We start from the raw sequence: 16,418 nt of genomic DNA, 5'->3' as shown, positions 1-16,418 counted from the left end.
CCCTTCTCCCCAGCCTCACCAACACCTGTTGTTTCTCGTGTTGTTAATTTTAGCCATTCTGACAGGTGTCAGGTGACATCTCATTGTGGTTTGGGTTTGCATTTCCCTGGTGATGGGTGATGCTGGGTGTCTGTCCATGTGTCTAGTGGCCATCTGGATGTCTTGTCAGAGACAATGTCCATTCATGTCTTCTGCCCATTTTCAGTTGGATAATTTGTGTTTAGGATGCTGAGATTTATATTTGCTTTTTACATTTTGGATACTAACTCTTTATTGGATGTGTCATTTACAAATATCTCCTCTCATTTTGTACATTGCCTTTTAGCTTTGTTGTTTAGCTTAGTTGTTTCCTCCACTGTGCGGAACTTTTTCAACTTGATGAAGTCCCAATTGTTTATTTTTGCTTTTGTTTCCCTCGCCTCAGAGGCATATCTAGAAAGAAGATCCAATGGCCAATGGCCAATACATTGCTGCCGATCTTTTCTTCTTTTTATGGTTTCAGTTCTCACAGGTCTTTAATCTATTTTGAATATGTTTTTCATATATGGTGTAAGAAAGTGGTCCCATTTCATTCTTCTGCATGTGGCCGCCTAGCTTTCCCAACACCGTTTGTTGAAGAGACTGTCTTTTTGCCATTGGATATTCTTTCCTGCTTTGTTGAAGATTAATTGATCATAAAGTTACAGGTTTGTATCTTGTTTCGGTTTTCCATTCTGTTCTATCGATCTTTGTGTGTCTTGTTCTTGTGCCCGCCCCATACTCTTTAGATCACAAGAGCTCTGTAATATAACTAGAAGTTTGAAATTGTGATGCCCCAGCTTTGGTTTTCTTTTTCAACACTGCTTTGGCTATTTTCAATGTTTTGTGGTTCCACACAAATTTTAGGATAATTTGTTCCAGCTCTGTGAAAAATGCTATTGCTATGTTGATAGGGATCGCATTAAATGTGTAGATTCATTTGAGTAGTACAGCCTTCTTAACAATATTTGTCCTTCCAATCCGTGAGCATGAAATGCCTTTCTATTTTATTTGTGTCATCTTCAATTTCTTTCATCAGTGTTTTATAGGATTTACAGTACAGGGTATTCACCTCTTTGGTTAGGCTTAATCCTATATATCTTACTGCTTTTGGTGCTAGTATACATGGGATTGAGTCCTTAGTTTCTCTTTCTGCTGCCTCATTATTGTTGCATAGAAATGCAACAGATTTCTGCAAGTTCACTTTGTATCCTGTGATTTTACTGAAATTATCAATTTTAGCAGTTTTTTGACAGAGATTTGTGGGTTTTCTATGCAGAAAATCATTCATAATCAAAAAGTGAAAGCTTGACATCTTCCTAGCTGATTTGGATGCTTTTTAATTCTTTTTGTTGTCTGACTGCTGTGCCTAGGGGCTTCCGGGCTATGTTGAGTCAGAGTGATGAGGGTGGACATCCCTGTTTCGGTCCTGGCTGTAGAGGTAAAGTTCTTGGTGTTTTCCTATTGAGGATGATATTCTGGGTTTCTCGTCTAAGGTATTTATTATGTTGAGGTACATCCCTATAAACTTAATCTGTTGAGGGTTTTCACCATGACTGGACGTTCTGTTTTGTCAGTGCTTTTTCTGCATCTTTTGAAATGATCACTTGGTTCTTATCCTTTCTTTTAAGACCTCTCTGCAGTCGTGGTCTGTAGCGTCCTCCGTGTGTCCTATCAGGGACCCCAGCGTCGTGTTTGTAACCATCCGGCTGCTGTTTGACAACTTTCAGGGGGTTACGACATTTGTTGGGTTTGGGGTGTGTATGTGTCTGTCGCCGTGCTGCGATCTGATCCTCGGGCTGCGTCATCCTAACACCGAAATGGTTGAAACACCATCACTTCTGGTGCTGGCGCTGGGGGGCTAGCTGGGTTCTCCTGGCCGACCCGGGGCTCCCTCGTGCCATGACCTCCCACTGGAGGGTCAGCTGAGCTGGAAGGTCTGGCTCGGCCACATTCCCGTGGGTGGCAGTGGGTCCCCGCTGAGCGCCTGCCGCTTTTCTTCTCCCCGATGCCTCTCCAGCGAGGAGCCAGACCTCGGGGCCGCCCTGGGGGGAGCTCCTGAGGAGCCAGTTGCCATGGGGGGAGCCCTGGGGCTGCCTGTGTGTGGGAGTCAGGGTGGGGACGGGGCTGGGGTCCTTCGGTCCCCTGTGCTGCCTGCCCCCAGGCCGAGCCCCACGCTCACCCAGCCCCTACTCCCTAGGGCGTGCAGGGTGCCCTCCACACTCTGGTGCAAGAGATCCAGCAGCACCAGGTGTGCACGCTGAGCCCACCCGGTGAGGGTGGCCCAGGTGGGTGAGCTGCAAGGGCCTGCTGTCCTGACATCCCCTCCGGGGCCCCGCGGGCCCTCTGTGCCCCAGGGAGGGGAGGAAGCGCCCCAGAGCCCGGGCAGCCCAGGCCCCCTGGACAGAGGGGGCACAGACCTCCCAAGGCGCTTAGCACAGACCCTGGTGACCTGAGGCTCCCCGGCTGTCACTCTGTCCCAGGCCCGTCCTGGCTGCAGGCACAGGCTGAGTCATAGTAGAGTCTGTGGGGTCCTGACCCTGGCGTCTGGCCGCCCCTGGAAGGCACGTGGGGACATCAGCTGTGTGTGCCTGGCGGTGCCCCTGCAGGGGCTGGTCGGGGCCTGGGCGGTGCCCCCTCCTCCTCTCTGGGGGTGTCACCGCACCCCTTGCACAGAGCTCCGGGAGACGCAGAAATGAGCCGGCCGTGCATTTTCACACAACACTTTATTGAACTTGCAACAGCAAACAGGGGCTCAGAGCCGAGGGTGCGCGCCTTCCCCTGGGAGACCTTCCTGTCCTTAGAGGAAAGCGGGAATCCCACGGGGGTGGAGTCCCCCACCTGGGAGCCTGTGCGGACTCGACTCCGGGTGGGGGCGCGTGTCCTGAGGTTGGGGCGTTGAGAGGCGGTTCTCGGGACAGCAGGGCTGACGTGGACCTGCGGCCCATGGGCTCCTGCGCTGGGTCCCCGCAGGGCAGCTGGACCCCGGCCTCGGGCCCCCTGGGGCCGGGTGACTGACTGCTGGAGCCCCGGCTCATGGAGGAGCCTGCCTCCTGGTGTGGGTATAGGAGAGGACCCACGGGCCTGCCCCTGCTGCCCTGCCCTGGGGTGTCCCGGGATCCCCAGGGCTGCCCTAGGTCAGCGACCTGGATCTGTGGGGCATGCCCAGGGCCCAGAAGGCCACATCTGGCTGTGAGAGGGCTCGCTCAGCCCGGGGCCAGAACGCAGGCCTGGCCAGGGCCCCGGGGCGCTGGATCCCATTAGTGCTGGGCCTGGGGGGGGGGGGGCTTGAGTCGCCCCTGCCCCCACAGAGCCCGGGGTCAGGCCAGCCCAGGTCCCTCTGGGTCAGGGGCTGGTGTCCTGTGCGGGGGGTGCCGCCCTCCGGGAGGGACAGCAAGACGAGGCAGGGCACGGTGACGGTGGGCCAGAGCCTCCGGGCCCCCGCCCTCACCGCCACGCTCTGCCCCCGAGGCCCGCGAGCATCGAGCTGCCCCGTGGACGTGGAGGGCAGAGGGTCCCGGGCCTGTGCGGGGCCTCGGGGCAGCGGGCTCAGCGCCGTCCTGGCTCTGCCCTGGCTGTGCCCGTCACTGCCCAGTGAGGGGCACAAGCTGCAGTGGTTGTGGGGCAGGAACGGTGTCCTGGGCCCGACAGTGTCATCCCTCAGGGGCTGGGGGGACCCCGTGATGGGAGTCCCGGGGGGCTCCAGGGCCTGGTCTGTTGCGGGGCCTCTGGGGTGGCTCAGGCGGGTGCCGAAGGGAAGGGGACCCCGTTTTTCGTCTTCAAGCCCATGTCTGGGGGCCGCCTGCCTGCACCGTCTTGTTGCACTGGGAGGGTGGGGAGGGAGTTCCATCGCTGGGGGGGATGTTGGACGATGGCCTGGCCGGGAGGGGTTCCGGGTGGCTCAGGCTGGGTGGCTGGGCCCGGGGAGGCCGGCTCCTCCACCCTGGGCAGTGTCTCAGAGGCCGGAGAAGGGAGGAGAGACCCGGGCACCAGGGACACTCGCTCCGGGCCCAGGGGCCTCGTGGGGAACTCCTCAGGTCCCGCTGGAAAGAGGCCGACAGAGTCAGCGTCTCCAGCAGGCTGTGTGTCCCCCGCTGGGGGCCCCGGGGGTCCTCACGGCTCCCGCGTGGCCCCCCGGCCTGACCCTGTGCTCAGCCCCCCACACTGGTGCCTGGGCCCTGCAGTGGGTGCCTGTCCGCCCAGCCTTGGCCTGGGGTCCCCGAGGCTGGAGCAGAAGAGGAGAACCCCAGAGATGAGGACGGGGGCCCCGGGGACTCTGTCCCCTGTGGGCGGCCCCAGCAGGCCAAGTCAGGAGGGGCCGGGGCCCTGAGCCCACCTTGGGGGGGCAGGTCACACCGCATCCTCCGGAGCTGGGTCATGGAGGCCCGAAGGTGTCTGAGCACCGCCTCGTCCTCCAGGGCCCAGGGCTGGGCCAGAGAGTCCTGGAGGAACTCCCGGAGCCCTTCCAGGGGCAGCTTCAGGAGGCGCTCTGGGCGGTGGGCGAGAGTCAGACCCAGAGGGCCCCGCCCTGTGGCCCCCAGTGCCCCCAGGCCCGCTGCTCCTCTCAGGGAGCCATGCTGCACCCACCTGCCCCGCCGTCCCCCCGCCCCATGTCTGGGTGCTGCTCAGAGTACAGGGTCACCGCCCCTGCCCCCCCTCCGCCCCGCACACCTGGGCTCCCAGGGGCTCACTTACTCCTGTGCACCTTGAGGATGGTGTAGGCCATGACCATGAGCACCTGCTCCCCATCCAATATATAGGCATCCCACAGCTTCAGGATGAGCGAGAAGGGGATCTAGGGGACAGCGGGGTGGGAGGAGCGGCCTGAGCAGGGCCCCTGGGGCCTCAGCAGTGGCCTCCCATCTTCCCACAGCCCCTGCCGCCCCCTAGCTGCCTCCGACGAGGCCTCACAGCCCCCCCGTGTGTGCCCTCCTCCCAGGGAGATCAGGGCTCCCGGCTGCTCCGAGGTTCTGACCCCAGCCAGCACCTCCCGCACCCCTGGGGGCACAGACTCTGCCCCCACTTGACACCACGCCTCGAGAGGACCCCAGGCTGGCCGCCCGATGGGCCGAGGGCCCGTCCACACCCCTGGCTGACCCAGCCTCCCCTGGGGGAGCTGAGGCAGAGACGGCCTGCCCCCCCGGAACCTCGTCCAGGGACCCTCTGGGCTTCTCCAGGACAGGCTGGGCTGCGAGCCTCAGCCTCAGGGCCCCGGGGTCGGGCCTGGCTTGTCTGGAGGGTGGGGCTGAGCTGGGCCCTCCCCGGGGGCAGGGGGCAGGTCCAAGAGCGGGGGTCCCGGGGGGGCCTCACCGAGGAAGCACTACAGGAACCACTTTGGGGTATAGATGCCGGTGGACATCTGCTCCTCGTCCTGGCAGGAGGGCAGGAGATGCTCAGGCCCCACGCCACGGCCCCTGGAGCCAGGTGGACGCGCTCCCCACGGCCCAGCCCAGCCCCGAGGGCGCCCCCGGGCCCCAGGGGGAGGAACGTGACCCCAACTCTGGGCAGCTCGGAGGGCCGTGCCCCCCACCCCCTGCCCCGGCCCCGGGGATGGAGCCTCAGGAGCTCCCACTCGCCATGTGCTTCCTCAGGTCGGGAAGAGCTCTTTCGAGGATGCGCTCGTGATGAGCCTGGAACCTGAGGAGCTTCGGGGAGCCCGGGACAAAGAAGCCTGAGAAGGCCCCAGGCCCCCACGGTCAGGGCCTCCCCCCCCACCAGGTTGGTGGGGGGTGTCGGGGCAGGGGCCTCCCCCCACGCCCTGACCCCCGTGTGTCCACCGCCCTCGGAGCCCTGACTGGACCCGCTCTTCCCAGAGGGCAGGGCTGCCTCCCAGGCTGGGGGGCGCGGGGCCGGGGACCCTCGTCCTCACAGAGACCCTGCGGGGCGGGGGCTGGGGGCTGAGGACCAGGCCCGGCTGACCCAGCACCCTCTCTCCTGCAGGGGCCGCCGCGGGGACAGGCGGGTCCCCAGCCCCGAGGGGCAGCGGGTGCAGGCCACAGGGAAGGTGATGGGCGTGCACGGCCCTCTGTGGGGCTTGGGAGTGAGGCTGGGGGCCCCCGGGATGGGGAGACGCTGCTTCCTGGGCACCGTGTGGCCGTGGGCTGGCAGGGGGGCCTGGGGGGCAAGCAGGCAGCCGGGCAGGAGGCTGGGGGAGCAGCGGGAGTGCGAGCCCGGCCTGCAGACGGTGGGGCGGGTGGCTGTGGCTCTGGGACCCCGAGGCCACCGGGGAGGCGGGGCCCTTGCCCGTGGGGAGGCGGGCTGGGGGGTCCCCGCCTGTCCCCCGGTGCAGCAGCCTGCAGGGAGGCCCTCCTGACTCCCCTCCCGCCCGGCAGCCCGGGGAGCCCCTACCGTGCATGGCGTGCCTGTCGTCGGTCATCAGCTGGGCCAGCGCCCAGAAGGCGTCCTCCTCGGGCAGGAACATGAGGATGGCCGCGATCTCGCTCATGCCCTGGCAGTAGCCCACCTCCTGCAAGAGCCAGAGCCCCACGGAGGGCGTGCGCCCCGAGGCCCCCTCTGAGCCCTCCCCGCAGGCATCAGGCTCCCCTGGCTCCCGGAGGGGGCTCCCAGAGGGGGCTCCCAAAGGGTGGGGGAGCAGGTGAGGGCCACCCGGACCAGCTCGGGCGCCAGCACCCCGGGCCCCGCTACGGAGCCCTGCAGCCGCCATGCCAGGGTCCCCGTCCTCAGACCAGCAGGAGGGGCCTCCGTGAGCTGTGCCAGGCTGCAGGGGACCCGCCAGGTCTGGAGACCCCCCCGAGGGCAGGTCGGGGGGGCCTGACTGTGGCCCCTGGCAGGTCCCATGAGGGGAGCTGGGCCAGGACACCCCGCGGGGCCAGGGAGCATGTGAGCTGGGGTCCTCGGGGACCCTTCTGGAATGCGCCGTGGAAGGGGGCGGCCTCCTGGGCGCCTCGGCCTCGTGCCCTTCAGGGGAGTGGGAGCCTTCCCCGCCCGGGTTCTCGTCAGTAGTGCCGTCTGTCAGGGTCCAGACCCAAGCTCTAGGACGGCCGCGGTGCACGCGGGGGCCCCGGGCAGCCCCGGCCCTCGGGCACGCAGGCCCTGCCTCCCCTGGGAGGTCTGCACCCTGCGCCCTGCCCGTCCCGGAGGAGAGAGACCCTCCCCAGCATCTCGGCATCTCGGGGCTGTGGAGCTGGGGCCCCGACTATGAGTCCCGCTGGTCACCAGCACTCAGGACAAGGCCGCCCGCGGGGCAGGAGGCGGGGGCAGGGACACTCACGGTGTCGTACACTGAGTAGGCCTCCAGCAGGTGGAACAGGGTCGCTGCCTAGGAGGGGGGACAGCGGGGGGCTCTGCTCAGTCAGCCCCCACCCAGGGAGGCCGCCGAGGTGCCGACACCCGCCCCACAGGCCCCGCGGCCTGCAGGGCCCCTCCGCGGGAGCGATCTCTGGGGTCAGGTCTGCGCACGGGGACAGGCGGCGACCTCACACGTGCAGCGGCCGGGGGTTCAGTGCACCCTGGGGTGTCCGACGCCTCTGAGCGGCTCCCGCCGTGGGGTGTGCAGCTCCGGGCTCCCCCAGCACCGCCAGCACCCGCGGCCCCCCCTACACGCCCCCTGGGAGCCAGCGCTCCCCCTGCCCCGGTCCCCGCAGCCCCTGACGCCTCTCCTCCCCTGCCCTGGCCTGGCCCCGTGTCCCGGGAACACCACCAGCCCCACGTGGCCCCTGCCCCGAGCCCACGCAGCCGGGGCGTCCGTGGCCCTGAGCGCACCCCCAGGCCTTCCCAGGTGTCCCTGGGCTGGACTCTGTGGGGGGGACCCTGGGCCCGCCCATCCCAGAGCATCTCGGGGCTCCAGGTCTGAGCCGCTGTGAGGAGAGCAGGGAACGTCGCAAGTGTGACCCCGATACAGGCTGTGAACCCCTGGGGTCACTATCTGAGCACGGGGGGTACGGGGTGCGGCCCCCTCAGCGCTGCCAGGAGCCGCCTGATGCGCCCCGCACGGCGGCCTGAGTCTGCACCCCGGCTCCGCGGCCCCTGGGCCCGGGCTGCTGGAGGCCGGCTCCCCCTGGGCGGGGGTCACAGGTCAGCCTGACCCAGCCGCGCTCTGAGGGCCGTGGGGGCCCCGGGGGGCAGCAGGTTCCTTGCAGGGAGGAGCATCGAGTTCTCGTGGGGAGACGGTCCGAGCGGCCCCCCGGGAAGCCCAGCCACCCTTGCCTGGTGGGTCCCCAGCCCTGCCCCTGGCACACCTGCAGGTCACCCCTGGGGTCCTGGGCTCCCACACACCCTGCCCGCTGCACACAGAGGTAGCTGCACCCTCTGCTCCACCCACCTGCACCCCCTGTCGGGGGCTCCCTGCCTTCCCCACCTCCCTGCGGCCCCTGGGGACTCTACGGGACACCCGGGCTTCTGACGGGAGCAGGCCGTCCAGAGAACCCCAAGGTGGCTGGGGAGGCTGAGCATGTCCCACAGGCGGCAGCTGAACCGCGTCCTTGGGGGGGGGGGGGGGCGGGACCGATAGTGTAGGGGTGGGGGGTGTGAGGGTGTGGGGGATGGTGTGGGGGGTGATGTAGGGGGATGGCGTGGGGGATGGCGTGGGGGCGGTGGTTGAGGGGATGGGGTGGGGGGCTGCGGACACAGGGCACCCCCTTCTCTAAGGCGCACACGGAGACGTCTACAGATAAAGGCGACCCCAGTCTGGGGTTTGCTGTGACCCCTGCCCCTGCTCCTGGGGTCCCGTGTGCTCAGCGCAGGGCCTGCCTGGACCGGGGCGGCATCTGGGGGTCGTCATGCTACGTGTGCTCACCAACTGCAAATTGTCTAAGATAAAATGCCCAGAATTCAGAAGTACATGCACCGAGGGTGGGTGTCACCGTGACTTGTCCGACCCTCGTCGGGTCCATGTGTCCCGGTCCAGCCGTGGCCATGCACCCTGGCCCCCAGGTCCCCTTCCTGTCCCCCAAGCCCCCACCCCGGCCCCCTGCTCTTCATGGGGCCTCCCCTCACCCCCTTGGGGTTCAGCTCAGACGGTGACCCCTGGAGGCCCCGTCCTGGGGCCTCCCCATCCCCGAGACCCTGGGGGTGGGGGCACGGGGGTCATCCCCAGCACCCTACCATGTGGCAGTGTGTTGTTTGCTGCTGTCGCTCCCCCCGGCCTTGGAGACCCCGTGTCCCCTGCACAGAAGCCCCCAGGCCTCTCCCGGCCCCCGAACCCCGCTGGCCCAGCAGCCTCACCCGACCCCGTAGCGGTCCCAGAACATGGTGTGACTGCGGAACATGCGGTTGACGTCCAGGTCGATCTGCATGATGTCCCGGGAGGAGACCAGGGCCGCCTCCTTCATTTCCTGTGGGGAGACCCCGGGAGGAGGAGCCGGCGTCAGGGACACAGACCCCGACCTGTCAGCAGCTGCCTTCCTGGGCAGGGAGCCCTGGGGCCACCATGGGAGTGTGTCTTGCAGGAACTTCCACCCTTCCCCTGGGAGGCCGGGGACGGCGGGAGTGCCCACCGTGCCCGCGGGGCCTGCGTGAGGGCCTGTGCCCAGCTGTCGTGGGTGGGGAGGGGACTGAGGGTCAGCCCTGGACAGGGAGGGGACATGGAGGATCAACCCGGGTGGGGAGGAGACATGGGGGGTCAGCCCAGGTGGGGAGGGGACACGGGGGTTCAGCCTGGGTGGGGAGGGGACTGAGGGTCAGCCCAGGACAGGGAGGGGACATGGAGGATCAGCCCGGGTGGGGAGGGGACATGGAGGGTCAGCCCTGGGCAGGGAGGGGACTGAGGGTTCACGGGGAGTGGACGGGTCCCACCTGGTATTTCCTGGCATTCCTGGCCTTAACCTGGTCGACGTTCAGCAATCGCAGCCACACCTGTCCCCGCACCTGGGGCGGGACCCCCTTGTAGATCTGGCGTCGCAGCTGCGGGGAGGAAGGCAGTGCTGGTGAGAGGGGCCCAGGGCGGCCCCTTGGAGCCCAGGGAGCACGAGGCATCTAGAAGGTTCCGGCTTCGGCTCCAGGGTGTCTGCAGAGAGGCTGGGTCTCCCTGGAGCTGGGCCCCGTCCCCCACGAGGAGCAGGGACTGTGGCCCCGACCTGACGCTCCCCCACTGCCCTTCCGGGGCCTGGGGAGGCTCGGGCTCCCAGCAGACTCTCCCCAGGCAGGGGGTCCCCCGAGGACGGGGCAGGAGGACACTGAGGGAGGCCCCCCAGCCCCGTCACGACAGAGAGCCCTCAGGGGCACCCAGCGCCCCACCTTCTCGCTGGGGAGGTAGTGGTCCCATCGCTTGAGCATTTTTATCCATTTGTCCACGCGCCGGGTCTCCTGGCGGAGTTTCTGGAAGAGGACAAGCGGGGGCCGCAGGTGAGGCTCCAGCCCGGGAGGTGGGCGCTCGGGCCGCGTCCAGTCCCCCGCGGGACCCGGAGGAGCCAGGAAGGCACAGGGCCCCCCGCGGACCACGGCTCCGGGTCTGGGGTGCGCTCCTGGCAGCCCGTGCAGCGCTGGGACGGGGGACTGGGGAGATGCCCGGGGATGTCCTGGGGGACGGGGTGCAGACAGCTGGCCCCAGCCCCCCCCACGTCCTGCCCGGGGCCCAGGACGGGCTCTCACCTTGGCCTCGCGGGGGCTGGGGCCGGGCAGCTCCTTGTCCCTGGAAGGCAAGAGACGCAGAGCCCTGAGGCCCCGGCCCCACAGCCAACACCCCCCCCATCTGCACCCAGGGGCCTGGGGAGGGCAGGGCTCCTCCAGGGAGGGCAGGGGCTGCCAGCGGCCTGAGAGCGGGCAGGAGCGGAGTCTGGGGGGTCTGAGAAGGGTGCAGGTGTTGGGCTGGGCGGGGACCCCTTGGCGCCCCCAGGGGGTGACCTGCCCCCCTGCTCGATAGACCAGCCCGAGAGCTGTCAGCATGGCCTGGGTGCCCCGTGACCGTCTCGCTGAGGTCCCCCCGCCTCCCCAGGGCCTGACTGCCCAGTGTCCAGCCGGCCTCCCCCTGCCCCCTGGCCATCCCCCTGCTGTCCCCTGACTCCCCTCTCTGCTGTCCCCTCTGCCACCCTGGCCCATTTCACCTCCTGTCCTGTCCGAGCCCCTGGAGCACGACCAACCCTGAGCCATCCCAGCAGCCACTAGGCCGTGAGCAGGGCTGAGGGGGCCCCACCTGGGGTCTCCAGCATCCATCAGGTTCTCGTGGGGCTGTTGACCCATCAGCCTCGTCCCCTGTGACCTAGGCCACTGGGCTGTCCCCTCCCTCGTTCCCACCCAGGGCAGCCCCCTTCTCCTCCTCCCTCCTCCTGCCTGGTCAGGCCCTCCCTCTGCGCACCCCCGCTCCCTGCCCTGGCCTGGTCCCCGGCATCTACCTGCAGCTCCGCAGAAGCCTTCAGGACTGTGGGGGCCCTGGCGGGGGTGTGTGGGTGAGAGCACCCCTGCGGACTCGTCCCAGACCAGGCCGTCCCCCTACGGAGAGCATACCCCGGCCCCCAAGCCCCTCACAGGCGGGATCCCCTGCTGGAGGGACTGAACACCCCCTCCCGGATGCAGGAGGCAGACACCTGGGCTTGCCCGAAGCAGGCGTGGGGGCCCCTCCTCTGAGTGTCCAGGGGCCTCCCCCGGGCCCAGCTCCCTTCCTGCCCACGTCCCGGGTTGTCCTCCGGGGTGTCTCAGCTGCAGCCCAGCGCAGACATGGCCCTCAGAGGGCTCCAGGGGACGAGGTCCCGACCTGGTGGGGGGGTCAGCCTCCAGAGAGGTGTTCCTGCAATCGCCACCCCCCCTGAGATGGATGAGGGGTGTCCAGGGGACTCACTGCAGAAAGCCCTGGTGGTCGGTGACCTTGCACAGTGACAGGTCCTGCGGAGACCCTGCTTGGTGTGCCTGCAACAGAGGGGGCTCCGTGGTGGGGACTGATCAGAGCAGGGAAATGGGGACAGACAGGAGGGAGCAGAAGGGCTCCTCCCTCCCCTGAATCCTGAGGGAGCGCCGACCCTCTGAGATTGGCCGGGCACCAGAGGAAGGGCCTGTCTGCCCGGTGGGCGCAGCCTGACAGCCTCACCTGCTTCTATCTATCAGTGACGATCCCCACCTGGGCCTGACCTAACCTAGTGACTGTGGTCCCCACCTGGGCCTCACCTGGACCCGGTGACTGTGGTCCTCCCACTGGGCTTCACCCGGACCTGGTGACTGTGGTCCTCACCTGGGCCTCACCCAGACCTGGTGACTGTGGTCCCCACCTGGGCCTCAGCTGGACCTGGTGTCTCTGATCCCTACCTGGGTCTCACCTGACCTGGTGACTCTGATCCCTACCTGGCCCTCAACTGGACCCGGTGATGGTGGTCCCCACATGGGCCTCACCTGGAACCAGTGACGCTGGTCCCCACCTGGGCCTCACCCGGACCTGGTGACTGTGGTCCCCACCTGGGCCTCACCCAGACCTGGTGACTCTAGTCCCCAACTGGGCCTCACCCGGGCCTGGTGACTCTGGTCCCCAACAGGGCCTCACCTGGGCCTAGTGACTCTGGTCCCCACCTGGGCCTCATGTGGATCTGCGACTCTGGTCCCCACCTTGGCCTCACCGGGACCTGGTGACTCTGGTCCTCACCTGGACCTCACCTGGACCCGGTGACTGTGGTCCCCCACTGGGCTTCACCTGGATCTGGTGACTGTGGTTCCTACCTGGGTCTCACCTGACCTGGTGACTGTGGTCCCCCACCTGGGCTTCACTTGACCTGGTGACTCTGATCCCTACCTGGCCCTCACCCAGACCTGGTGACTCTGGTCCCCAATTGGGCCTCACCCAGACCTGGTGACTCTAGTCCCCAACTGGGCTTCACCTAGGTGACTCTGGTCTCCACCTGAGCCTCATGTGGATCTGTGACTGTGGTCCTCACCTTGGCCTCACCTGTACCTGGTGACTGGGCTCCTCAGCTACCAATGACTAGGATCCAGGATGGACCCTTAGTTGCTACTGACACCGGGACCATCCCCAGGGTCTCACTTGTTCCTGGTGACTATGGTCCTTGTCTGGGCTGACCTGGCTCATCCTTGGCTCTGATCCCCTCTTGAGCCTCACCTGCTCTTGCAGGTATGGTCCCCCCTGTCGTGGGTGTTTAGTGTCTATGGTCCCTTCTGGGCCTCACCTGATGGTACTGGGCCACGATATTGGCCCTTTGCAAGGCCAGCAGGGCCTCCGGGTCCTCCTGCATCGTGCTGCAATCCAAACACATCCAAGAATGACGGCGCGTGAGAACCTTCCGAGGACACATCAGGCATCACACACGGGCCCTCGCTGCCCGTCTGTCCCTCGCCCACCTACAGTCCACCTTCCCAGCCACTGTCCCAGGACACGCTGTCACGCTGGGATCACAGAGCACTCCCTCCCCGGTATCAGGAGCACACGGGTGGGGGACCCAGGGGCTCCGGGGAACTGCCCACCTGATGCTCGGGGGTGACATCTCCCAGCCCGGGGCCGGCGCAGAGATGGTGGTGGGTGGGCCGGCCAGCGAGTATCCCTGTGGGCTTGGGGGGGGGGTGGGGATCGAAGGTTTCTCTTAGATTCCACAAGCACACGACCAAGGGGAGAAAGCGACGGACTGGACTTCATCAAAATTAAAACCTGATGCCAGCAAGAGTGCAACCAAACTCCCCACCCTGAGGGCAGCGATGTGTGAATAGCCTGAGGGGGGCCTGGGGGAGCACGAGGGACTCCACGTTCCAGTGCGTGAAGAGCAAGCCTGCTCACGGGACCCAGCGGGCACAGGGCGGGATGGGGGGGTGTCAGTCACCCCTGTCGGGGTCCATGCATCTAGGACAGGCTGGAAAAGTCATGGCTTGGGTGCCTGCCTGCACAGCACAGGGCTTACAGGGGAGCGGGAGTCCCGGGGGAGCTGCCTGAGTTCCGACTGCAGCCTCCTTCCCTGGACGGGGGCAGCTGGGTGGCCGCTCTCACCCCGTGGGGCTGTGGAAGGGCTGTAGGAGCTGCTCACGGTCATCGCATGGGGGGTCAGGGTGTTGTGGACCCCAGCCCGGGAGGCCTGTGCCCCCACCCGGACCCACAGGCCCCACTGTGGCCCGCGGGGAGCAGGGATCAGTTGCCACTCACCTGTGACCTGTCGCTGTGTGAGTGCCTCCTCTTTATGCACTGGGGTACTGGGGAGAGTGGGAGGGTGGGGGTACTGGGGAGAGTGGGAGGGTTGGGGTACTGGGGAGAGTGGGAGGGTGGGGGTACTGGGGAGAGTGGGAGGGTGGGGGTACTGGGGAGAGTGGGAGGGTGGGGGTACTGGGGAGAGGGGGAGAGTGGGGATACTGGGGAGAGTGGAGGGTGGGGGTACTGGGGAGAGTGGGAGTACTGGGATACTGGGGAGAGTGGGAGAGTTGGGGTACTGAGGAGAGACGAGTACTGGGCTACTGGGGAGAGCAGGAGAGTCGGGTCGCTGCGAGCCAGATCCGGAGCACAAGTGCCTCCTCCGATGGTCTGCGGACGCAGAGTGGGCACCAGGCAGCGGTGGAACCCAGGGGCACCACAGTTCCGCCCAGAGTGGGGTCCCGCATCATCACTGTGGGCAGGCGGGGTCCAATCAGCACTTAGCCCTTCACCCTGAAGGCCGAGGGTCCCGAGGGAGGGTCCTGTCCCCACGCCGGGCAGGAAGGGGAGGCAGGCACCCTCCCACATCCTCAGTTCTCATCCTCGGGCCCTGCAGGCCTCCCGCCCTTCAAGGCAGATTGGGGGTCACAGATGCCCCCCCCTGCCCCCCAGGGTTCACAGCATGGGGTTGCAGTTAGGAACGTTTGAGGGGCTCCTGAGTGGTTCCGTCGGTTCCACGTCGACTCTTGAGTTTGGATAAAGTCAGGATCTCGAGGTTGTGGCGTGGAGCCTCGGGTGGGGCTCGGGCTCCGGTGGGTGAGGAGTCCGCTCCAGGTTCCCCCTCTCCCTCCGCCCCCCCCTCACTGCACCCTTTCTCAAGTAAATCTTCTAAAAATTAACATGAAGACACGTGAGCATCTTGATCCCCTCTGCAGAGGTGCCTTCCTGTGCGTAACGAGCGTGTAAATGCCTTTCACAGACCCTCCAGGCGTCCTACCAGAAACCCCTTTTCCTTGATATTTATTGAAGTACAGTCGACACACAACGTGACAGTAGTTTCAGGGCTACAACTAGTGACTTGACAATTCTGTGCCTCACTCAGCTCTCCCCATGAGAAGCGGCGTCACCGTCTGTCCCCGTACAAAGTTGTCCCAACAGTACTGACTCTGTTGCCAGGCTGTACTTTCTAAATTTCTGGGATTTCTTATTTAGAACCAGAGGCTTGTAGCTTTTCCTATTACTCATCCATGTTGCCCACCTGCCCCCCGCGGCCCCTCTGGCCATCAGTCAGCACGATCCATCCCATTAACCAGAGAAAGGACATGGGGCGGCCGGGGGGCTCAGCGCTTCAGCACCTGCCTTCGGCCCAGGGCCTGATCCTGGAGTCCCGGGTTTGAGTCCGACATCGGGCTCCCTGCATGGAGCCTTCTTCTCCCTCTGCCTGTGTCTCTGCCTCTCTCTCTCTGTCTCTTTGTGTCTCTCAAGGGTATATAAATAAAATCTTGAAGAAAAAATAAAGAGAAAGGACAAAACGCATACGATCCCCTCAAGAGTTGCAGAAAAAGCATTTGACAGAATACAACCCTAACCCTAACCCCTAACCCGTACGGTAACCCGTACCCTAACCCCTAACCTGTACCCTAACCCTAATCCTCTAACCCTAACCCTAACCCGTACCCTAACCCGTACCCTAACCTGTACCCTACCCATACCCTAATCCATACCTTAATCCGTACCCTAACCCTAACCTTAACCCGGATCCTAACCTGTACCTTAACCCTTACCCTAACTCGTACCCTATCCCTAACCCTAACCCTAACCCTAACCTCCTAACCCTAACCCTGATGCCACCCTACGGGTTGTGAGGAGGCCGGGCCCCTGTCAGGTTGGACGCGACTCCCACATGACCGTTTCCCGTCTGTTGACGACGGTGGGACCTCCAGCGCTGAGAGGGGGCCTCCTTGGCTTGTTCCTGCTCTAAGGGGAGACGTTTTCAGGTTGTCACCTTGGGGATGACGTCAACTGCGCATTTTACTACGCAGCCTTTCCTCTGTCGACAGACATTTCCTCAAAACCCACTGTGCTAAAAAAAAACAAAAAAACAAAACAAAACAAAAAAAACCACTGTGCTTTTTATGGGTTAGGGTTAGGGTTAGGGTTAGGGTTAGGGTTAGGGGTTAGGGTTAGGGTTAGGGTTAGGGTTAGGGGTTAGGGTTAGGGGTTAGGGTTAGGGGTTAGGGTTAGGGTTAGGGTTAGGGGTTAGGGTTAGGGGTTAGGGTTAGGGTTAGGGGTTAGGGTTAGGGTTAGGGTTAGGGTTAGGGTAGGGTTAGGGGTTAGGGTTAGGGTTAGGGGTTAGGGTTAAGGGTTAGGGTTAGGGGTTAGGGTTAGGGTTAGG

At 64.6% G+C, this 16,418-nt stretch overlaps 1 protein-coding gene across 1 annotated transcript; it reads right to left on the bottom strand.

The window, feature by feature from the left end:
* Positions 1–2,739: 2,739 nt before the first annotated feature.
* Positions 2,740–14,611, bottom strand: LOC140624449 (uncharacterized). Its single transcript, XM_072811299.1, has 14 exons — positions 14,042–14,611; positions 13,375–13,458; positions 13,080–13,149; positions 11,750–11,817; positions 10,567–10,606; positions 10,213–10,293; positions 9,202–9,311; positions 7,250–7,297; positions 6,367–6,484; positions 5,595–5,689; positions 5,329–5,389; positions 4,714–4,813; positions 4,355–4,507; positions 2,740–4,061 (listed from the first exon to the last, which is right to left on the bottom strand). Exons 1-11 carry the CDS (start codon positions 14,609–14,611, stop codon positions 5,339–5,341), a joined length of 1,335 nt encoding a protein of 444 aa, XP_072667400.1. The 3' UTR covers positions 2,740–4,061; positions 4,355–4,507; positions 4,714–4,813; positions 5,329–5,338.
* Positions 14,612–16,418: the final 1,807 nt, after the last annotated feature.

Source organism: Canis lupus, chromosome 34 (assembly GCF_048164855.1).
Source record: "Canis lupus baileyi chromosome 34, mCanLup2.hap1, whole genome shotgun sequence".
Classification (NCBI taxonomy): domain Eukaryota; kingdom Metazoa; phylum Chordata; class Mammalia; order Carnivora; family Canidae; genus Canis; species Canis lupus.
This window is presented reverse-complemented; position numbering and strand designations above follow the sequence as displayed.